The following is a 24,444-nucleotide window of genomic DNA, read 5'->3' as shown; positions in this document are numbered from 1 at the left end:
CCCTCCTGCACGCACCCATGCCAGCCCAAGCAACCAAGGATAAGACCGGCAGAACCCCCCAACCAGACCTTCTCCATGGTTCTAATTTGTAGATAATTTTCAGCAAGTAACTTTATGTCTGAACCACAAACTGGGAAAAACAGTAGCAGAACAGTCTATACCAGCAGGGTGATCTCAATCCTGCCCATTGCTCAGGAGTGTGGGAGACGATTTTGTTCTGAATGTTGCTATCCTTGTAAATTCCTAATTGGAACAATATCTGTGGTTAGATACTGTGGCAATGGGTTTTTCACTAGCACCCAAGATAAATAGATGAATACTCAGCAGCAGGGAAGCTATTGCTGAGCCCAGGGAGAGGTAGAGCCAGAGGAAGACAGAGAATGCCAATAGTAGATTTGTCAGTGGAATCCTGTGGCTTAGCCCTCAATGCAAGGGAATAGACAAACCTATTATCAGGTGGTAACTAGTTGGCAACTGGTACTCAGTGATTATCAGTGGTTCACAATCAAGCTGGAAGAGCATACTGAGTGGGGTTCTGCAAGGATCTGCCCTGGGTCTGGTTCTGTTCAATATCTTCATAAATGATTTAGATAATGGCATGGAGAGTACACTTATACATTTTGCGGACTATACCAAGCTGGGAGGGGCCGCAAATGCTTTTAATTCAAATGATCTGGACAAACTGGAGAAATGGTCTGAAGTAAATAGGATGAAATTCAATAAGGAGAAATGCAAAGTACTCCACTTAGGAAGGAACAATCAGTTGCACACATACAAAATGGGAAATGACTGCCTAGGAAGGAGTACTGCGGAAAGGGATCTGGGGGTCATAGTGGATCACAAGCTAAATATGAGTCAATATGTAACACTGTTGCAAAAAAGCTAACATCATTCTGGGGTGTATTAGTGGGAGTGTTGTAAGCAAGACACGAGAAGTAATTTTTCTACTTTACTCAGCACTGAGAAGGCCTCAGCTGGAGTAATGTGTCCAGTTCTGGGCACCAGACTTTGGGAAAGAGTTGGACAAATTAGAGAAATTCCAGAGAAGAGTGACAAAAATGATTAAAGGTTTAGAAAACATGACCTATGAGGGAAGATTGAAAAAACTGGGTTTGTTTAGTCTGGAGAAGAGAAGACTGAGAGGGGACATGATAACAGTTTTCAAGTATGTAAAGGTTGTTACAAGGAGGTTGAAGAAAAATTGTTCTCCTTAACCTCTGAGGACAGGACAAGAAGCAATGGGCTTAATTTGCAGCAAGGGTGGTTTAGGTTGGACTTTAGGAAAAACTTCCTAACTGTCAGGGTGGTTAAGCACTGGAACAAATTGCCGAGGGAGGTTGTGGAATCTCCATAATTGGGGATTTTTAAGAGCAGGTTGGACAAACACCTGTCAGGGATGGTCTAGAAATACTTAGTCCTGCCTTGAGTGCAGGGGACTGGACTAGATGGCCTATCAAAGTCCCTTCCAGTCCTACATTCCTCTGCTTCTGTGTGGTCCAGGACGCAAGGGATCCACTCTCTGAATCATCATGGCTGAAGCCCTGTCTCCCTTACCATGCAGGTTTTACAACGGTCAGTTAGCATCAACACATTGCTCCAGCAAATAACCTCAACCCTGATGTGGAAGGATCATCTCTGGTGATGAGTGGGTGATTGCCGCTTCAAGTTCACTGTATCCTTCGTTTCTTTGCTGAGACTATCAACAAGGATACCGACTGTGGCAGTGGTTTTTGTGATGTGCAATCAAACAGACCATCAGCTCGCTTATTGTAGCCACTGAACTTGTAATATTTGGTTAGCAACGTACCTGTCAACCCTCTGGGACCCAGCGGCAGGACAAAGATGCAAACAGAGGGTACACAAGAGAATTATCAGCATGTGTCATGTATACTATTGTGGAAGGAACATTCTTGTGTGTGCTCAAAGATATATTTGGTTCTAAAATAAGGGGCAGCTGATAAATTTGTTCACTCCAGAATTTGAGCTGGTTGAGGTAGAGATGAAAGGCAAAACATCCAATAACCAATCCCATGAGCTATCCATGTTTCCTCTTTCAAACACTCATCCTGGATCTTAACATCCTGTTTTGCTCTGCGCATTCTGTGAGAATTAGCATGTTAGTGAGATAATCCGTCCCTTATTGCTCAGTGAGGAGACATGACAAATCAGTTCTGGCTTATGCTCCTTATGAATCTGTCTTTGAGGCTGCATTGGAGGATTTAGATATTGCTTTCTTTGAGTAAGATACAGCCGTATCAGTTTGAACCACAAAAGGTTACAGCTCCCTCCAGAACCCAGTTAGACTCTTGGCAAGCATTAGAGGGATGTGAGGATGACAGACGGCTAAAAGATGCCAATTAATTGTAAGTAAACAATATGTTTTGTTTGATTTCAAGGGGGAGGGGAAAGGCAATAGAAGAAGACAAAACACCAAGCATACAGATTAGTCTTCTCTTGATCTCCTCTGTAGATACATGATAAATTGTAGTGTCACTTTCACAGCGCTCTAGTTAAGAGTCACTTTTGGCTGCATTGTTTCACTCTGTCATTTTGAAGCAGCTTCAGGCAGAAATTTGGCGTGCCTGGGTTTAGTGCAACAATATATTTTTAAAGGGGAGGAAAAGCGGATGCTCGATGGCTCAGTAAAGAATAACATGCCACTACCATTATTAAGTTCATGAAGTCCACAAAGGACCTTGCTATGACAACCATTTAACCTGGAAAATGCTCAGATATACACTGATAGACCCCAGAACAAAACCCTAAGATATTAGATACTGGGCCAGATCCTCAGCTGCTATAAACAGGCATAGATCTACTGAGGCCAATGGAGTTATACCAGTTGACACCATCTGAGGATCCAGATCGCTAAACCTAATACCTATGTGCCACTTCAGACCTAAATTATGCAGCCAGGCTCTCCAGTTTCTGAAGCACAACTGCACTAATGTCTGCAGTGCACAGAGAATTATGTGGCAATATTAATTTTATTATAAAAAGGTACCACACAGTGAAAATACACGGTCTGTTTGTCCTGTAACAAAGCAGACCACTCCTGCATTGCTTCTGCTGAGCTGCTCCTGGGGGTCATGGAGTTAGGAACTGTGCACTGCGGGGGAAGAATCCCTAAATCACATCAGAGTGGAGTTCTGGATTATTGCTGGGTGACATTTTTCATACACAACTTTTTTCAGTGAAAAATGCTGATTCCATTTCACTGAAACATTCTGTGAATTTGTGTCCATTTCACCAAATTGTTTCGGTCAGAAAAAAAAAATCCTGAAAAAATCGAAACATTTCATTTTGACATTTTTGAAACAAAATTTTTGATTTTTTGGTTCAAAAAATTCTGTGTGAATCATATTTTTCTTTAATTTCATGTAAAAAAATCAGAAATGTTAAAAAATGCTGACAATTTAAATGAAACATTTCAATTGACCCCAAAATGTGAGTTTTTTGGTGTGTGTGTGTGTGGGTACTTTTTGATTCACCAAAAAATTTGAAAATTGTTGGTTAAACTTGAAACAATTTTTTCCCTGTTTTTTTTTTCTTCCCAGAATTGCCAGTGAACTGAGGAACCCACTAGTCACCCAGCTGCACTCTGGATGTTCATAGAATCATAGAACTGGAAAGGACCTCGAGAGGTCATCTAGTCTAGTCCCCTGCACTCAAAGTAGGACTAAGTATTATCTGTTAGCTTCGTCCTCCTACAAGCGTCTCCTATTCTCCACAACTCAGGGCAAGGCTGAGTGGAAAGTTGGCCCAGTGGCTAGGGTGCTAACCTACAATTTATTAGACCCAGGTTCTATTCCCTAGTCTGTCACATGCTCCCTATGTGATCTTGGGCAAGTCACTGAAGGCAGTGTTTCTCCATGCCCAGACAGGTGCCAGTCCCTGTGATCTCCTGGACCTAGCTGAGGAAGGCAGCAAGCCAGAATGGGAAAGGTTGAGAAATGCTGACTTAGGGTACGCATCTGCACTGCAGCGGGGCGGTGTGACTCCCCGGGCTGGTAGATGTATACCCACTAGCTCTTCCCAAGCTAGCACCTAGCAATAACTGTGTGGGTGCGAGGACACAGTGATGGCTTGGGCTAGCAGCCAGAACGCAATCCCCACCCCTTCCCCAGGCACGCACCTGGCCACCTCCAGGGCTCTTTTTAGGGGCTAGTATTTGTATGTCTACCTGAGCTGAGAGTGACACCTCCCAGCTGCTGTGTAGCCCTACCCTTACTTGCTTGGTGCCTTGGTCAGCCATCTGCCCAGTGGGGATAACAGCCCTTCTCTGACTCACAGGCATGTTGTGAGGATACAATTTCATGACACTGCGGTTCTGGGGCCACGTAAGTACAGACTGTATCTAGGTGTTTGGCAGGTGGAGAACTGAGCCCAGACAGACGATCTGACTCCCTCAGGTCACACAGCCTCTGTGCCCCAGCTGGGAACTGAACCCACATCTCCTGAGTCCCAATCCAATGCCTGCACCACAAGGAGACCCCTCCTCTCTCTGGGGTGGGGTTTCCTCTGCCCAAGGGGGCGCTCCATGAAGGACTGTGCTGGGTAAGGCAGGTCTTTAGGGAGCTCCGGGGGCGTGTGCTCGCTGCGGCACCCAGAACAGCCTGCTCATCTCCAGTCCATTCCTGGCCAGCTCCGTGGGTCAGTGTGGAGGGGGCATAGAGCAGGGCTGGGACTGCGCCTCCTCCCTGCCTCTCCCCACCCTCTTGGTCATGATCTGTGCTCAGGGTGGGGGCCACACAGAGAGAGCAGTTCCTGCACTCCCCCACGCTCAGTGCACAGGTCAGGGGAGGCTCCTTGCTCCCTTCCCGCCCCCGCGGCATGCAGGAGCCAGTCACAATCTGCACCACGACCATTCAGAATATTCCAGCACAAACACAGGAAAAATCATGGGTTTCCTAGTCCCCCAAGGCCTGGGCTGTGCGCTGGGGCGTTCGGGATCCTCTCCCCCACGCTGCGAAGTGCAGCATCTCCGTGACAGATAGAGAAGTGGGGCAAGGGCGGGGGACACTATAGGACAGCAGGGATTTGAGCTGAATTCAATCACTCAGCACTTTGTTTATTTGACACATGTAGCTGCACCTGCTGGTAGTGCCCTCAGGGCCTGGAAATAAAGGCTGGGATGATTACCCTGCATCCACCGCATGGCGGCTTCGCCTGCATGTGTCTGAGCAGCTTGAGATTTAATCCGGCTCGTCTGGAGGGTCCCTGTGCCCTGGACCAGGGACACGAGGCGTATCTTCCGGGGGACGGGCCACTGGTGCTGGCTTGACTTTGAACATACTGAAGCTTTTCAGTGAAATGTCAGAGGTTAATTGTGTTAAACATTTGGAACTCGGCAACGAACGGTAGTAATGGAGCAAACATAAGGGACTAGCGTATGTTATAAAATATTCTGTAGTGATGCTGGTCTAGGAAGATTTACACAGCAAGCCAAGCATATGGCATGCTTTCTCACTGTAATCATCTCTCAGGACCTGTGCTGCCACCTAATTACACAGCCGCATTTTGTCTTTTCTATTTGACGTCTTGTCATGTTTCCCACAGAGACGTCATTGCAGATCTGGCCAAGCAGCAAGGAAATCATTGCATGTTTCCTGTACAACGGGAACATGGGAGGACCAAGGCACTTGGGGGCGGACGGTATTGAGCACCTCCAGCGTAATGTCGAGGGACAGGTAAGAGCCTACAGGGGCAGATAGGACTTTCCTACAGAAACATCGTGTGGATTCTGAATTCATGCTGGTTGAAGCGCCCAGAAGAGAGCCTATGTAGGGCGTAAGTCCTGTGAACTCTACCACAGAGCCTGTGTAGCTGGTGTGGGCGGTGGGGCGATGCCTGGGGAAGAAATGCTGCATGCCAGAGGGTGGGGGAATGCTCCCTGGTTTGCTGGCAGGTAGTGACCCACTCTGGGACTGAGCTTCATGCTGCACAGGGGCTGCACATCTCTGTGGCAGCTCTACTAAAATCTGTCCTGACTCGTGTGGTGGAACCAAACCAGTCCTTCTGGTGTGCCAGCCAGCAGGCAGTCTGTGACTTAGGAGTGCATAGGGTCCAATGCAGGTGCCCTGCACCGGGGCAAGCTTCAGCCTGACGGTCACTTCTTCGTCCTCCCCATTGGAAAACCGGATCAGCTGCCACCTTCCCGCCCCCCCTTTCACCGAGCCGAGCTGCTGCAGTAATTGTGCATCCCCTCCCCCTCCTGTGAGAAACGTGTCAGCTCCCAAGGAGCGGGGGAGGGCTCTGCCTGCCACCTTTGCCGAGCAAACAGGCTCTCTGTCCCATAGCACATGCTGTGCTTCTGACTGGCTGCCCTTCCCCCGGAGGTGGGAAAAGGAGGAAGGGCAGCCAATTGATGGGCGTTGCCTATAAACTAAGGGCTTTCCCTGTAGAATCATCTGAAGACCCATTGCGTTGGCTGGTCAGGGGCACTGTTATCCTGGTTTTACTACTATGGAATGAGATCTGGTGACTTGCTCACGGTAACACAGGGAGTCTGTAGCAGAGCACTGACCCCAGGTACCCATCCAGTACCGTATGAAGAGCCTGATTAATCCCTGAGTCCTTTCTCCTCAGACTGCAGGTCTGTTCCCTATGTGGCATGCTCTCATAGGGCACCGGGGGACTAGAACCCAGGTCTGTAGAGCCAGCTGACATCCCACATCACCACCAGGAGGCCATACAAAGCCACTCTTAAGGAGCACTGAGGAGATTAGGTGCCACAGGAAGACCCACCTGAAGGGTCTAGAGCTACAGCACCCTGCAGCCTTCTGATTGGCCCATGCTCACTGTGTAACTCTGGATGGTGGCTCGGGAAGTTATCTTGGCAGCCAGGCAGACTTCTGGCTTGCTGCGACTCCAGACCTCACCTTGCTTTCTGATCTCGGGATCTGACCCCAGCCTGCCCCTTGCCTCCTGATTCCAGCCTGTAACTAGCTCTGGTCTCCAACCTTGGCCTGACTGACCCTGACTCTTGCATATTGATCCCGGCTCTAGCAATTATGCTGATCCCTGCTTGCTGACTACTGCCTCGTGGCTGCCCTTGACTCGTAGATGCCTGTGCGGCTGTGACTGCTAGGCCAGACCACCCACACCCTGGTCCCTTTCCATTCTAGAGCTAGCACCAGGCTAGTCTTACACATGTAAGAAGTTTTGTACAGCATTCTTGCTGTTGGATTGCTATTATAAAATGGCCATCGGGGGGTGGGGAGGAAATGGTGGGGGAATGAAAGAAACAAGATCCAAATACTCTGTTGATTGCAAACATTTCTGGTGATGGTGAGAGATTGTCTCCTAGGAAATGATCTGTGACAGATCAGAGTCTTCTTTTTGTGGATGCTATGGACCGAAAGGTAGAAAAGGATTCATTTCTCAAGGCACCTGTCCTAGAATGTTGTTATGTAACCGTGGCAATGAAGTTAAAGTATAGTTACTAATGTAATCATGTCAGAACTTGACTTTCAGTGGAGCTTAGACTGATAAGTGTCTGAGTCACTTTGAAAATAGGACCTAGGCTCCTAAGTCACCTGAGCAGTTTTGAATTTTTTTCCTTAGGTGTTCTTGCCAGTTTATCTTTCAAGTGGATAGAGTACTAGACTCTAAATTGGGAGAGCAGTGTTCTATCCTTGGCTTGGCCACTGGGTGCCTTTGGCAAATCATTGCCCCTCTCTGTGCCTCAGTTTCCCCATCTGTAAAATGGGGATAATGATACTGACCGCCTTTGTAAAGTGCTTTGAGGTCTCCTGATAAGAAGTTCTATATGAAAGCTGGGTATTCTTATTATGTATTAATAATAATTACAATTTAACCAAAGCAGCCTTTCCAGGGCCGTCCTCACCCATATGCAAAGTACTGGCATGCTGCTCCAGCCTCTTCCCCGTGCCAGCCCCCCCCCCCACTTCCCTGAGGACTGTAGCAGGGTCGGGCTTGTAGTCACCGGCGGCGGGAAGTGCAGTGACCCGGCCTCAGACGCGCTGCCGGTGAGTGCTGGGGGGGGTGGTTCTCCCCTGCCCCCCGAGCCAGCAGAGGCCTGGGGCCCCACACACCCCGTGGCGGGCGGGGGGGGGGGGCTGCGTAGGGCCCCAGAATAGCTAGGGACGGCCCTGAGCCTTTGACATTTTTGGACTGCTGTAATGAATTACAAATATCTTTTAATGTAGCATATTTTCACGGAGGTTGTTCAGCAACATACACAACACATGAAACAAAAAAGTCACAAGTGATGCACTCAAGTGCTGATTTGCCTTATATTTCCAAAAAAACCCATATATTCTTTGTTGCTATGAGACTCAGAAGTTTTTCCTAGATCCAGTCATTTTGTTCTCATGTCATGGATACAGATCTGAAAGAACAATACGCTGCTAATGGTATCCGCTTTAAATCCTGCTTCAAGAAAACTTTTGCCTCCCACACTTTTTAAACAAATAGATTTGTTTTCCTTTTGTTCCTTTTAACGTCTTAGGTAGATTTGTCCAATGGTTAAATCACTGTCCTCCGTAAAAATGGGTGTCTTTATTTCCATAAAGAAAGAATTCTTTACCCGGCAGCCACTCCTCGAAAGTCAGAGCCAACAGTATTACACAGCTGGACTATTTGGGTAAATGTAGTTTTATATCAAATTTACCAAACGAATATAAGATAAAAGCAAAGGTCACTCCACAACCCTGAGATTATAAATATGTCTGAGTTAGGGCCCTTCCTTGTATTTGGCTCCAGTTAAATTATTTCATTAGCCCCCACCCCGCTTCTTAATTGGTCACTTATGTTTAAAGAGTAAGCCAGAGTATCTCATGTGCTGCATAATAGCTAAACGTGCTCTCCAATAAACAGCAAACACCAGCTGATATGCTTAAAGAGATGGATCTATGCTCCGGTCTCAACTCCGAGCCTGGGAAAACCATTAACTTAATGACGGCGTTTTTAATTTGACACACTGTGTTTAATGTGAAACGTATGTGAGTTTCAGAGAATTTGTTTGCTTAGGTGCAGGGAATGGCTGTAATCCCAGTGGGTTTTCAGGAGTGCGGCTGCTGTTGTTTCTTGGTGGGTGTCTAAGAGAGTAGGCAGGAGAATGCTGAGAATTCAGCCAAATTAAGTCCTGAAAAACAGCTCTTCGATTAGATTAGAACAAGCTTCGTTTATCCCTGTGTGCATTAGATTCGGGCTGTTGTTAACTAAGGGGTGCAAGCATGCATCAAGTTGCCCTCCTGTCCTGGCGCTTCTCCAGGTAACATGTTGATTGCCTGCTTCTCTGAGGTAAACCACAACATGACCCTCCCGCAGCTCCCTGGCTTGGCTACCAGGGAGTTTCAATGTCATTCGTTCAGACAATGTAGGTGGCTCATACCCTGGATCACATAACTAGCATTCCACAGCCATGTGGCTTTGGGGTTGATTCGGATTGTTGAGCTAATGCTCTTTCTTTCTTGTTAATTTCCCTAATACTCTGCTGATCTCCTTAGGTCAATGCAAAGGGAACAGCTGCGTGGAGGTGTGCAGATGGTCAGTCACCTATGGGGTTCCTACTCCTGATGGCCAATCTGGGCTTCTTCCCAGCCTACAATGCAGAATGCTTGTTACAAGCTGATGTCCATTGAGCCGTGTATCCTTTTTTTTTTTTTTTTTGGTACTTCAACTGTACTGGGATCCTAATGGCTACAGAATGTCTGGGTGGCAAGGAGAGAGCTAGGAGCAGGGACAAGTGGGGAATAGACTTTGTGTGGCTCACAATGAGAGGCAATGGTAAAGGTCACAGTTAGTGATGGTCCCTGTATCCGAGTGTAACACCGACAGACCCCAGTCATCCGCAGGCAGGATCAAACCTGGGACCTCTGGAGCTAAATGCATGAGCTTCTCTACTGCATGAGCTAAAAGACACATGGCCCTTAGCTAAGGCTGTAGCAGACTCATTAATCTCTAAGTGGTCTCGATGCCACTAGAGGGGACAGAACACCACACCAAGGAGGTGTGTGGGTTACACAAACACCCTGTGCTTTGTGAGCATTTGCAGACAGAACCTGAATCCAGATTTTGAAAATGGACCCTGAATAGGCTGAGGCAAATTCCCTGGACCCTAAAACCCTTGAAATTTGGGGCTCAAAATCGAGCCCCTTGCCACTAGAATCTGCTGTGGCCCAGCATGCTGATTCTGCCAGCGTACAAGGGAGATCCCCTGTGCAGCACAGGGCCCACAGAACAGCCCTACACTGCTTCCTGACCACTTGCTGTCCCTTACTAGAGTCACACTGGAAATGAGGTTGGGAGGGACATCTCAGGGAAAGAAGGAGTTGAGGGTGGAACACATTGTGCTCTGGCTATTCTGGGACTCTGGAATGGTCCATAGGAAGCCATTGCAACAAAAGCAATCCCTGAGGCTGCTCTAAGTTACACTGAGGATATCTGTGGTCCCTGGTTGGCTCCAGAATATGGGGACTGCACAGCCACTTCTGTACCCTTTCCACCACAAGTCCTGCTCAGAGCCCAGACCTAAGAACATTTTTTTTATAACTTGAGCCTAGTTATAGTATGCATCACTGGAACATGTAATACTAGGGGCAGTATGGTCCAACGGATAGGGCAGGCGCAGAATTCATTCACCCAGAGTTGTACTCCTGGCTTTGAAGCTGACTTGCTTGACCTTGGGTAAATCTATCTCCCTGTGCCTCTGTTTAACCCATCTGTAAAATGGGCTTATGATTCATAGATTCATAGACATTTAGGTCAGAAGGGACCATTATAATCATCTAGTCTGACCTCCTGCACAACGCAACACATGACCTTCACTTGCATTCCATTCACAACTGACTCCATGAAACATTGCCAACATTGCCAACCCCAAGTGTTCAAACAGCATTGTTGGGACCAAAAATATAATGAGTAGCCTAACAATAATTATGATGGTTTTTTTCTCCAAGCTCTGTAACCAAGAGGGCTAGAAATGTTTTTTAATGAAAACTGAGATTTTCCCATAATCACCTGACTCCAGGAGTTGGGGCTTTTAAGAAAAACACCAAGTGTTATGACAAAATTGCAAGCTGGCAACACAATGTGTGATCTTGTGCATGTCACTTAACTCAGTGTCTCTCAGTCTTTCCAGACTACCATACCACTTTCAGGAGTCTGTTTTGTCTTGCGTACCCCCAAGTTTCACCTCACTTAGAAACTACTTCCTTACAAAGTCAGACATAAAAATACAAAAGTGTCACAGCACACTAGTACTGAAAAATTGCTTCCTTTCTCATTTTTAGAATATAATTATAAAATAAATCAATGGGAATATATTTTACTTACATTTCAGTGTATAGTAGATAGAGCAATATAAACAAATGACTGTATGAATTTTTAGTTTGTACTGACTTTGTTAGTGCTTTTTATGTAGCCTGTTGTAAAACTAGGCAAATATCTAGATGAGTTGATGTGCCCCTTGGAAGACCTCTGCGAACCCTGATGGGTACATGAACCCCTGACTTAACCATTCTCTATCTTAGCGTCTCCACCTGTAAACTGGAGAAAATGCCATTTGCCCACCTCTGTGTAATGCACTTGGAGATCTATGCCCCATAAAGGCTAAGTATTTTTATTAACTGTTATTCTATACGTATTTTTGGAGAACGCACCTCACATATGTATGACTTAAGTTCTTTCAGGCCTTTTTGCTTAACTTAAAGTTAAGCACATGTTTAAGTGCTTTCCTGAATCTGGGTCTTAAAGAGGAATATTTCAGACATGAGATTCTATTCTGTTTTTGCTCCTATTCTGTACAACAGGCAAAGGTTTTATGTTTTCTCTATCATCATCTGTGTTTAATACCAATGTGTGTATATTGTTTTGCTATAACATTTTGTACAGTAGGCCAGTTTAGTCTGGGGATTTTGTCGTTCGGCTTTGCCCCAAATAGGAAAGTAATGTACTTATAAAATCAAGTCTTTGTAGATGTTTTGTAAAACTGGTTTGTGCCCTAGTGCTGAGGAGTTCCTTGAAATCCCGTCTTTCTTCTATTAGTGGGTAGAGGTTTTTTTAAATAAGAATAATGCTTAATTGTTTCATCTGACATGAATGAGAAATGAGAAACAGCAGCCAATGCTGAAATAAAGTCTCTTTTTAGGAGCTGAAAAGAAGATAGAAGTTAAAATATGCAAGTATGTTGTAGAGCAAGAAAACTGTGAGCTCTATCAGAATTAACTAGTGAGAGCTGTTCTTCGTCTCCACCATACAGCAGAGGGGATAGACTCCCAGAGCTCCTATCGAAAGGGTATTTTATTTTGGCTAAGACTTGCACAAACTCGAACAATCACTCCAATACAGTGTTTCTCACAGAGTAGATTACTGCTCCCTGAGGGGGCACAAAGGACTAGCCAGGGGCACAAACAGACCTCTCAATTGTTCTCTAGTCTCAGCTTTCATTTAAAAAAAAATAAAATAAGTATCTAGTTCTTTTGTTGAGAAAAAAACCTTCACAGCCTGAGGCCTGGCCCACACTTGGAAGGCTAGGCTGGTATTGCTCCACTGGTGTACTATCCCAGCAAAGCGCTCTAAGTGGGGACGCAGCTCTTTCTGGCAAAAGCCCTCCATAGTGGCATACTCCAGGATCATACTGGGAAAAGCTGTTGCCAGCATAGCTATGGTGGTCACAAGTGACATCTTGGCACACCCCTGACTCACGCAGCCATGCAAGAAAACATTTGTAGTGTAGCCTTGACCTGAGTTTGAAGAGAGCCTGAAACAATAGCTCTGAAGTTTGAAATTTCCCATTCCCTTCAGCTCAGATTCCAGTAATATTGCTTTAAAGGTCAGCATTGTTCACCATTTCACTGCTCACCAAAGTGGGTAAGAAAGGAGAGGAGGACTCACAGCTTGGAGATCCCCACCTGGGCGGGTGGGGCAAGGAAGATGTCTGAATTCAGATGTATTTGGGCCTTTAACAACATGTTGCAGGGTTGCAGAGCAGTGATTGGTTTTATTTTTCTGAAGGCAGAGGGGGCTCAGCTTTCCAGCGTTTGGGAAATGTTCTTCTAACTGAAATCAACATTTGCTTAATGGGAGTTGAGTGTCTATAAGTAAATTGAGGGGGGGTGTGCCTCTTTAGGACTAGACTGTGTCGTAGAGGCATGGCCCAGAGTTGGGGAGACTTGAGGGGAAGAGGATTGAAGAGATGCAGTCCCTCCCAAGCTCCCTGGTTTGCTGGGGAAGTGAGTGGGCTACACCACTAACTGCATTGACTTCAGTGGGTGTTGGATTGGGCCTTCTCCCTTTTAAGAAGGGCTGTAGGCACTAAAGCCATCACTAAGGGCCTTATTCTTGCATAGAAGTTCAGGGGCTTGGAGAGGAGAGTGCAGGGAGCCCACCTTTCCCTTGTGTGCCCTGAGCAAAGACCAAGGATCTTTAATGTAGCTAGAGTTTACTCAGGATAGTCCTTAAGGCCTGATCCTCTGCATGGCAAGGAGAGGGCCCTTAGTGTGGTCCAGAAAAGGAGGAAAGCCCAATCCTGCCAGTGGGGATTGGGCCCAAAGTGATGGAAAAAAACATGCAGCTCTCGAGGGAGAAAAGCTAACTTTTATTTTGCCCTTATGAGGGCTGACCCAAGCAACCTGGCTGTTGATACGTCCGCTGGGTTAAATGAGCATGATGATCACTTTACTAAAGTGGAGATATTCCTGTGCTGCCTCTTAAAGAAAGCAATTACTGCATCTACGGTCAGTATATTAGCTGACATCATTTAATTAAAGCCTAATTTACCTGTGAATTAAACTATTTAAAATTGCTGTGCCGTGTTTTATTTCATTCACTTACTACGAATCACCGTCCATTTCGTCCGCTGGCAAGGTGGCTGCGAGGCAGAAGAACCACGGCTCTGTAATGTTCAGGGCCCAGTGAGTTAGACCCAAGGCCCACGACCCTTACACTGCTCCACCTTACAAAATGTCTGGGGTTGGGGGCGGATGTGGGGGCTGGAAGGACAGTTAAGTCTTTCTACTCAAAGCAGCTTGTATGGTGAGCTAGTGAGTTTTCTCAAACTGGGGACCAGATTTTTCAAAAGAGCTGGGCCCTCACAATTAGGAACAGATTTATTTTTTTTTAAACTCCCTAAAGAAGTAGCTGACCCAAAAGACTGGGTGCCAAGCTAAGGCCTTGTCTACACTACAGAGTTTTGTCGACAAAAGACATGTTGACACTCAAAAAGCAATAAAATAAAAATCGGTATTGCACGTTCACACTCACTTCCTCTGTCGGTAATTGGGGCACTATCATCGACTGTTTGAGCAATGCTCTGTGGGTACCTATTCCACAGTGCAGCTTGACGCCTTCTGCTGCTAGGTCTTGTGGGAGGGCAGAGCCGATCGTGGCGCATCTTGGGACTGGGCTCAATGTCCCATGTTGCATTGTTTTCCGTCCCAGCATTCCATGGGCTTGTGGCTTTCTTTCGTGGCATTTTTCAATGGCTCTTGTTTGCTGTGAACCCCAGCATCTTTGTGGGAAGGGATGGATCCCGCACTGCACTCAGATGCTCTGATAACTGTCATTAACGAATCACGAATGGCAGTGCAGTTAATCATGAAGTTCCTAACTGAACAGGTTTCAGAGTAGCAGCCGATGAAGTGAGCTGTAGCTCACGAAAGCTTATGCTCAAATAAATTTGTTAGTCTCCATGGTGCCACAAGTACTCCTTTTCTTTTTGCTAACTGAACAAGACTCCCAGCTGCCTGAGATTGTGTGTGATATGGATAGGAGCAACTTTAGATTTCTTTTGGCATTCACAGAACAGCTGCACATGGTGGACCGTCACTTTTGGGCTTGAGAAACAAGCGTTGAATGGTGGGATAGTATTGTCATGTAGGTCTGGGATGACGAGCTGTGGCTACAGAACCGCCTTCCTGGAACTTTGTGCGGAGCTTGTCCCAGCCCTGTGGCACAAGTACACCAGAATGAGATCTGTCCTATCGGTAGAGAAGCGTGTGGCAATCACAATGTGGAAGCTGGCGACTCCAGACTGCTACCGGTCAGTCGCGAATCAGCTCTGAGTCAGGAAGTTGACTCTTGGGGCTGCGTTAATGCAAGCGTGCAGGACAATTAATCACATCCTGCCACCATGCAGGGCCATCCTTAATATTTATGGGGCCCTATGCAGTATTATTAAACTGGTGCCCCTATGCCCAACGGCTGCCCAGGCTCGCATGTGTATTTTAGATAAGGGCGGTCTTTTGAAGGATTTATTTAGAAAACTATATGTCTGAAGATCCAAGCATTTAAGGTTAAAGATGAATACTCAGACTGTGTATCTAAAATCTATACAAGGATTTTTTAGCGATGTGATTTTATAAGATTCAGCAACACACTGATGAAATATTTTTAAAGTAAATGTTAAACTAAGGTCCTGTAGACTAACATGTTCTGAGTAAATATTACAGTAATGCACAACTGTTTTTGTCATTAAATTCAGAAACTGACAGTATATACCTGGAGGTTGGCAAATGCCTGTTAAATGGCTTCATCACCACTTGAATGGCTCTTTAACAGTTTCAGTGTTGTGCTAACAGGTCTGGCATTTTGGAAGGCTTTTTCTCTTTTAAGTACTAGATTCCCTTCGGAGGAAGACTCACCAGGCCCCAGCAGCCAGCGGTGGTGGGAGCCTACGGGAAGGGTCAGAACAGGGATGGGAAGAGGCGGGCGGGTGGACACTAAGACCCAGGGATGCCTCAAATTTTCAGGTGCCCTATGCAGCCGCATATGCTGCATATGCCTAAGGACGGCCCTGGGACAGTTATTCTGGGAAATGTGAGTGAAATAGAGGACGGCTTTGCAGAAATGGGTTTCCCTAACTGGAGGGGCGATAGTTGGCACAGATATTCCAATTTTGGCACCAGACCACCTTGCGATGGAGTACATCAATAGGAAGGGGTACTTCTCCAGGGTGTTGCAGGTGCTTGTGGATCACCGTGGGAGTTTCACTGACATCAACATAGGGTGGTCCGGGAAGGTGCATGATGCAGGCATCTTCAGGAACACTGGCCTGTATAGAAAGCTCCAAGCAGGGACTTTCTTTCCAGACCAGAAGCTTACAGTGAGGGATGTTGAAATGCACATAGTGATCCTGGGAGACCTGGCATACTCCTTACAGCCATGGCTCATGAAACCTTACACAGGAAACCTGGATAGATGTAAGGAGCAGTTCAACAACAGGCTGAGTAGGTACCGGATGACCGTGGAATGTGCCTTTGGCAGATTAAAGACACGCTGGTGTTGCCTTTATGGCAGGTTAGGCCTCAGTGAGCATAATATTCCCATGGTCATAAGCCATGTGTTGTATGTTGCATAATATTTGTGAGGCTAAGGGTGAAAGATGTGCTCAGGGGTGGAGTGCTGAGGCAGACCACCTGGCTGCTGATTTTGAGCAGCCAGATCCCAGAGCTATCAGAGGAGCCCGGGGTGGGAGGTGAGGGGCAGTTTAAATCGGGGAGGCTTTGCGGTAACACTATGAAAATGAAAACCAGTAACAGACAGTATATCTCTGTGATTGGCGCTGCAATGTTACATTACATCTAGTTTTCCTAGGACGCAATGGTGACATTTAGGGTCTTAAATTCCAGAAAGCAAATGATTCAACTGCCTGTGTATGTCTTGGTAGTGCCTGCTATCTCAATTTGTAGGACACAAATGAAGATGAGTTATCATTCAAAAACTTTGCTTTTATTTCACAAAAAACAACACACACACACCCAAACACGCTTGGTGGAAAGGGAGGTACCAGGGAAGTGCAGACTTTCAGAGCTGTGTGGAGGTCCAGCTATCATTGTGAAAATTGTCCGAGAGGGTGGAGTGAAGGGGAAACTGAGAAGTCCCAGAAGGTGGAAAGGACTGTGCAGGTGGAGTTGGGGTTGGGGGGCATGGGAAAGAGTTCTGAATATGCTGCCGGGGAAGGCGGGCAGGCATCTGCTCAGTCCGCAGCATTATTAAGGACTTCAGCATCTGCGTTTGCTCCTCTATGACTTTAATCATCTGCACAGTAGCATCCTTAACGAAGTCCTGATTTTCTTTTCTGACCTGCCTTTTGGCTTCCCTCCACTCCCTGCGTTCCCTTTTCTCTGCATTGGAGCACTGCAGCACCTCCCAGAACATGTCTTCTTTGCTCCATTTTGGGCGCTTTCTTATCTGGCGCAGATGCTCTGCCAGCGTGCATGGGGTGTCCCTCAAACCACATCTGCAGAAGCACAAGAAACAATGCACAGAAGCAGAATTGTTAAGTTCATGCGCATCATTTAAACTTTTCCGTAAAATACACCTCTGGTAACATTACAGTCACTTTCTCACTGACCCGTGGCAAGCGCACAAACACCCAAAGCATGGTGAGCGTTTGGCGAACACCCAAAGCATGGTGAGTGTTGGCTGTGGGGGGGAAGCAGGGTGGGGAGAACGCTCTACATGGAGCACTCTGGAAGGGGTGCGGTGCAGCGGACTAGGGAAAAAAATTCTAAATTCTCCCACACTTTTCCAAAGGTGGGGGAGGTCATTGTAGCAGATACCTCCCTCCTGAGGGGAAGCAGGGAAGCCAGGGCACATCTACTACATACGGTCCCTATGCTGCTTGCCACTTTGGTTCCTGCACAAGTGGTTGCTGAATAGCATGGAAAAGTTTCCTACAATGGGGGAAGGAACAAAGCAGCTCTGCCAAGGAACCTTCAGCAGAGGATTGTCAAATACCTCCTGGAAAATTTCCTAGAGATCTCTCTGGAGGATTCCCGTGAAATCTTAGCATGCATTAGCACCCTGTTCCGCCATATTATTAGCTGCACAGGGAAATGTACAGCTCACAGAAACACAGCCAGGCATGTACATTTCTATACCCTGAACCCACCTCTCCTCTACACAAACCACAGCCACTTACCAGGCATCTCCTCTACTGCTTCTTGCTCGCCGGAGAGGAACTGCTGAGACTGGCTAGACACCTCTGGAGTAGAGAACAGTTCCTGGCTGCCTGCCCCAACAGGCAACCCAGCCAGGAGCTCCACATTGTCGTCTAAGTCCACCTCTTCATCAATGACGTCATCCTTCAGGTTAGGTCCTCTTTCCGTCACCTCCGAAGTATCCACGGGGCTCTTGGCAATGGAGGTGGGGTCACCACTGAGGATAGTGTCCAGATCCTTATAGAACCAGCTGGTCTTAGGTTCGCCTCCCTCGCTTTATGGTACGCCAGCGTCAGCTCCTTTATCTTCGCTCTGCACTGCAGTGTGTCCTGATCATAGCCCTTTTCACACAAGCCTCCAGAAATCTGCCCATAGGTATCCCAATTCCTACGGCTCAAGCGCAGCTGGGACTGCAGTCTCCTCTTCCCATATACTGATCAGATCCAACAGCTCTGCAGTGGTCCAAGTGGGAGAGCTTTTGGTGTGATAACCCGCCATGGTCACCTGGGAAGATGCGATGAGACTTCTGCATGCCGAGCAAAAACAGGAAATGGAATTTAAAAAATTCCTGGAGCTATAAAGGGGGAAGGGCAGATGGTTGTTTGCCTGGCTGCAGGGCAGTGGAGTTCAAACTGCTGACCAGAGGGTCAGGATGGGCATTGTGGGACACCTCCTGGAGGCCAATTAAAATGATAAAATTGAGCGCAATTTCTACACTGGCACTTTGTCGACAAAACTTTTGCACAAAAGCCCCCTATGTCTCTTGTTGAGGTGGTTTTATTTTGTCACCAAAACAGGGCATTTTTGCCACCAAAAGTCACATCGTAGTAGGAAAACAGCCACTGTTTTGTCGACAAAAGCTGCCTTTTGTCAACAAAACTCTGTAGTGTAGACAAGGCCTCAGTATCACAATGGGAGCTGCTGCGTGCTGAGGACTCTTGAAAATCTGGCTTTCATTTAAATGCCTAAATGGGAGGCGAGTTCTTTGGAAAATCTGGTCCCAAGTGTGGGTGCTGAGCCTTTGAAAATTGGCCCCGTATTAATATAGGATCAACAGGCACCAAAAGTATATAACTTAGAGGAGTTAGGACGGTTAAAAGAATCCCATGTCCATGAACCAAACCAAACTACACAGATTTCAGAAACAAAATGAAACATAAAGGAACATGGGATGAAATCTTGGCCCCACTGAAGTCCCTGGCTACATTACCATGGACTTCAGTGACCCGTAGTGTCTGCTGAGGTAATTCAAGTGTTAAACTGAACAGCTAGTTGCAGCAAAAGATAAAATACAGCAGAAAACTGCCCCGCTAATAAAGTTACATTTTGCACAGTACGTTTATGTTCAAAATAATTCCCTGTATTTTGAGCAACAGAAGCTAAACTACTCAGGTAATTGTGGTTAGCGATGCCAGCTTGGAATAAATGTGGGCAGAAAGAACAGTCACTGCTAGCTAAGGGTGGATAATTTACTGACTGTGCAGCTAAACAGTCTCAAGAAATATGCCTGATTTATGTGTGCGTGTGTGTGTGTGACCAATGGACCAGGAAAAGGCTTTAAACAAATAAAATAAAATATTCATGGCTTTGGTCAGACACTCTCTGGGTGTATGTTGGGGTTCTTCATCTCCTATTTAGTTTGTCACGTTAGAAAACAATTGCAGGGTGGAATGTGAGAAGGTAGGTCATGATGGATATGTCTACACTGCAATGTAAGCCCAGGGTTTGTAGAACTCGAGTTAGCAGACCCTGAGTTTGTTACCAAGGGCATGAGCATCTATACTCATTTGTAACCCCAGGTTAGGAATTGTTGAACCCTGGGTTCCACTCTGGGTCTCTAGCATCTACACTGCATTATGGGGGCCTGAATCCAGCCACCCACATCCCAGACTTCCTAGCACCCTCCCAAAATGTGGCCTCTCTAGCCCTTTGTTCATGGTTCAGTGTGGGAAAACTTGACTGTCCATCAAACTCGACTGACCAGAGGACAAAGAAAATTGGCCCATGGGGTTGAGGGATACTTTTAGCAGACTCCCAGAGCACGAGGCCACTGAGGCTGTGTCTACACTGCAAAACCATAGGGCTTGAACCTTGGGTCCTGGCTTGACTCAATCTCAGACCCTGCATCCCTGTGAGATCCAGGTACCCTGGGTCTGAGCCCTGGGTTAGTGTAATTTGTGTATAGATAGAAGTGAGGTTAGGCTTGAGCCTGAGATTGAACCCTGGGCTTACATTGTAGTGTAGACATACCCTATGTTGACTGACATGATGCAAAATCCTCAGGAATTTTAAGCAAGTCCTTATTTTTAAAAAGATAATTTTGTAAATTGCTTTTTAAAAAAAAACATTTCTAGCCTGATCTTCTGTTTGAAGCTGGGGGGCTGGAAGAGAAGAAGCTAAATAGTTGGATGCTGTTATCAGGTTATGTTACCTTCAAGAAGCAGCTAGTTATTCATCACCTGCCATTTGGATAAGTGCCCTAAGCTTGAGTTCTGATCTTGGCATGCTTCAATGCAGTAGGGTAGGAATCTGTTCAAAGGCTTTCTCTATAAGTTTTTGGCTACAAGCAGAGTTTGATGATGTGTCCTAATGATACAAAGCTGGTGAACACCGTCCTGTTTACAGCGCGTTGAACTTGTAGGAAACAGAACAAACGATTTCAGGGCTTTTGAAATATGAGTCTGTTTAAGTGAACGTTAAACAGACTGAGCTGTTGACAGAATAACATTTTTGTGCCTCAAACCAAAAGATACACAGCAGCCCAGTAAAGCCCCTTAAATTTATGAAAGCTATTAAAAATAAACTCCCCCTGATGCAAAATGCAATAGGCCCTGAACAGATCTGTTCAAAGAGAGCAGACTGGGCCATACCCTCAGCTGGTGTAAATGGGCAGAGCACTGTTGGAGCTATTTCACCTGAGGATCTGGCCCTCAGTTTCAAACCAAATTATCTCTCAGTAAACAGCAGAGGCCTATTGAAAAGATAGAGTTTTGGAGCAACAAAGTTCTCCTGTGGTATTGGCATCTCCTGGCCCCTTGGAATTGGGAAGGAAGCAGGTGGGAGGAGGGAAATGCAAGGAAGAGGTCTCCCTACTTTGGCAAAAGATATTATCCTCCCGCTTTTTTACATATGTTTTCCTGCAATACCGATAAGCTGTTGCTGCTCATTTTCCAGCATTTTGAAACATTCAGGCTTCACAGCACAAGGGGGAGAAAAGTGTTGGCCTTTGTAGTGAGCTGACAGTCTTCTCTTCGTGCAACATAATAGTGTAGGCCCCAGATCAGGAAGGCACTAGATCCTATGTTTAATTTTAAGCACACTCTTAAGTCCCATTGGCTTAAGTGCTGTGCTGAACAGAGATAGACGTAAGCATATGCTTAAGGTTAGGGATGCTTTTAAATGCTTTGCTGAATTGGGACCCTAGTTTGTCCATTTCCCCTTGGCCAGATCCTTCAAACTATTTATCTGAGACATTTCATTCATGGCCAATACAGGCAATATTACTATAAACATAGAATCATAGAACTGGAAAGGACCTCCAGAGGCCATTTAGTCCAGTCCCCTGCATTCTAAGGCAGGACTAAGTATCATCTAGACCATCCCTGACAGGTGTTTGTCCAACCTGTTCTTAAAAATCCCCAATAATGGAGATTCCACAACCTCCCTAGGCCATTTATTCCAGTGCTTAACCACCCTGACAATTAGGAAGTTTTTCCTAATGTCCATCCTAAACCACCCTTGCTGCAATTTAAGCCCATTGCTTCTTGTCCTATCCTCAGAGGTTAACAAGAACAATTTTTCTCCCTCCTACTTGTAACAACGTTTTATGTACTTGAAAAGTGTTATCATGTCCCCTCTCAGTCTTCTCTTCTCCAGACTAAACAAACCCAGTTTTTTCAATCTTCCCTCATGGGTCAGATTTTCTAGACCTTTAATCATTTTTGTTGCTCTTCTCTGGACTCTCTCCAATTTGTCCACATCGTTCCTGAAATGTGGCACCCAGAACTGGACACAATAGGCCTAATTGAGGCCTAATCAGCATGGAGTAGAGTGGAAGAATTACTTCTCATGTCTTGCTCACAATACTCTTGCTAATACATCCCAGAATGATGCTTGCTTTTTTTGCAACAGCATTAAACTGTTGACTCCTACTTAGCTTGTGATCCACTATGACCCCCCAGGCCCCTTTCCACAGTACTCCTTCCTAGGCAGTCATTTCCCATTTTGTATGTGTGCAACTGATTGTTTCTTCCTAGGTGGAGTACTTTGCATTTCTCCTTATTGAATTTCATCCTATTTACTTCAGACCATTTCTCCAGTTTGTCCAGATCATTTTGAATTTTAATCCTATCCTCCACAGCCCTTGCAACTCCTCCTAACTTGGTATTGTCTGCAAGCTTTATAAGTGTACTCTCTATGCCATTATCTAAATCACTGACATAGTTTCTTATACCCAAAAGCTTCCATTCCCATTGGTATCAATGGGAAGGCCATGGACAGATTTAGGACATTTTAATAGTAATAATAATAAAATAGCACATTTCTTCCCCAGCACTCAAAGTACTGTCCAAAGGTGGGCTAGCACTATTATCCCCATTTTAGTGAAGGACAAACTGAGGCACAGAAAGGTGAAGTGGCTAGTCCAAGGTCAAACAGCTAGTTAGAGCTGGCAACAGAACCCAGTTGGATGTCTTCTCCACTGCACCATGCTGTCTCTCATGGTGGCATAGCAGCTCTGAAAGATGTGAGTGGAGGGGAGGACAGTAAGCTGCTAGGTGGCTTTAGGCCTTGTCTGCAATTGAAAGTTAATTCGGATTATGGTAGGGTGTGAATTCCTGAGTAACTCCATGTGTAGATACACTTATTCTCAAATAAGAGGCCTTGTTCCTCTTTAGTTTAATCCACTTTGTGGATTAAGTGGATTAAGCTAAACTGGAACAAAGGCACTTTATTCCAATATAAGATTGAACACACGTAGCTATTCAGTAATAACTCCAGGTGTAGACAGCTGTCATATATCCTGATGTATAGATCCTGAGAGTTGGACAGCAGACTTTAATGTCAGAAACGTTGTGGTTCTGCTCAAGGAATAAGTAAACCCCTGTGGGTTTTCTTGCAAAGTTAATTCTACTTTCTTTCTAGGTTAGCCAGCATTGTTCCCTTGTATGTAGTATTACAGTTTATTATTCATCATGACAGAACAAAAGGAAGGGGTAACAGAGACACATGATGCAAAATCCTGTCAGCTGTTCAGTGTGATGCAGAATGAGGACAGGAGACTGATCTCAGACCTACATTGTAAATCTTTCTTATCCAACAGAGATCTCTACTACTTTACTTCTTTTACTGTATTATGAACGTATTGTAGTAAAGTGTTTTTGACAGGTGCCAAAAGATCATAATAGATAAAAAACCAAGCTGCCGCCCCTCCCCACATACTCTGTTAATAGAGCTGGTGAAAAAAATACAGTTTGATTTCCATGGACAAAATGGCAAATGAATGATCTCATTCAAAAAATGTTGCTGAAAATGTGGATGGAACACGTTCTAAACTGGGAAATTTTCCTTTCATTCTGAAATTTTTGTTTCGGTTTCCAAACCAGAATCAAAATTTCAAATCAAAAGGACATGAAATAAACATGGAGGAGTTCATCAAAATGTCATTGTCTGTATGGAACATTTAAATGTTGATGAAACTGCATTTTTGGGTGAAAAAAAATTACAGGAAAATGGGCACCAGATGTAGCCGTTAGAGATTGCCCAATTCACATCAATATGCTTTAGTCAAACACAAGTGAATGGGCTCAACACAGGGGTCAAAGAGGTGAAATGTTATGGCCTGTGCTTTCCAGGAGGTCAGACTAGATGATTAATGGTCCCTTCTGGCCTTAATCAGGGAGGGAAAATATCCTTTAAAACAGATGTGATGCTTAAATATAATTATATTCTGTTGCGTACAGTGCGATGCACAAGAAAACAGAGACATTTCACATTTTGGCTGTTTGTCACCCACTTTGATGGCTTATGTCGCATATTGACAGATTTGAAAGTTTACAGATAAGATTGTAATGTTACTATGTTTCTGAGTCTTCCTTCTTGTCTCAAATGCTTTCTCTCGCTCAGTTTCTAGCCTGGCTGCAAATCTGATAAAAATACATATGCACCCGTCATTTGGAATATTATAAATATTGTCTAGTCAGTTTTATTTCCTTGTGGAATTTCCTAATAACACGGACTGCTCTCGGCTTCTTTAATTTATCTCTGCCTTTTTATTCCTTGTATGATCCTGATCAAGATTTGTTGTAGTGATCAGTTCTGCTCCAACCACCCTGCTTTCCGACTACTTCCTTGCAAGATTCCATTTTTGTAGCCACAGGAATGTCATATACTTTGTCCCGTGCATCTGTATTCCAAATTGATATGTATACAATAATTGCTGTATGATACTATTTACTTGTTGTAATCAACAAAGCTGGACTTATTTTATTGAAGCAGGTCCCTGAACATTCAAATTCCTAATTCAGAAAAGACTTCC

At 45.4% G+C, this 24,444-nt stretch overlaps 1 protein-coding gene across 1 annotated transcript in view; it reads left to right on the top strand.

Moving 5' to 3' along the window:
* The first annotated feature begins 2,183 nt into the window (after positions 1–2,183).
* The window catches only part of PELI2 (pellino E3 ubiquitin protein ligase family member 2), a 230,911-nt gene continuing 208,650 nt past the window's right edge, over positions 2,184–24,444 (top strand). Inside the window, exons 1-3 of the mRNA XM_073350041.2 lie at positions 2,184–2,363; positions 3,558–3,673; positions 5,560–5,690. Coding sequence (XP_073206142.1) covers positions 5,677–5,690 — 14 coding nt within the window. The 5' untranslated portion in view covers positions 2,184–2,363; positions 3,558–3,673; positions 5,560–5,676. The remainder of the gene's footprint in view (positions 2,364–3,557; positions 3,674–5,559; positions 5,691–24,444) is intronic.

The sequence above is a fragment of the Lepidochelys kempii genome, chromosome 6 (assembly GCF_965140285.1).
Source record: "Lepidochelys kempii isolate rLepKem1 chromosome 6, rLepKem1.hap1, whole genome shotgun sequence".
In the NCBI taxonomy this organism is placed as follows: Eukaryota; Metazoa; Chordata; order Testudines; family Cheloniidae; genus Lepidochelys; species Lepidochelys kempii.
The sequence above is the reverse complement of the archived record's forward strand: the minus strand, read 5'-3'. Positions and strand labels throughout refer to the sequence as shown.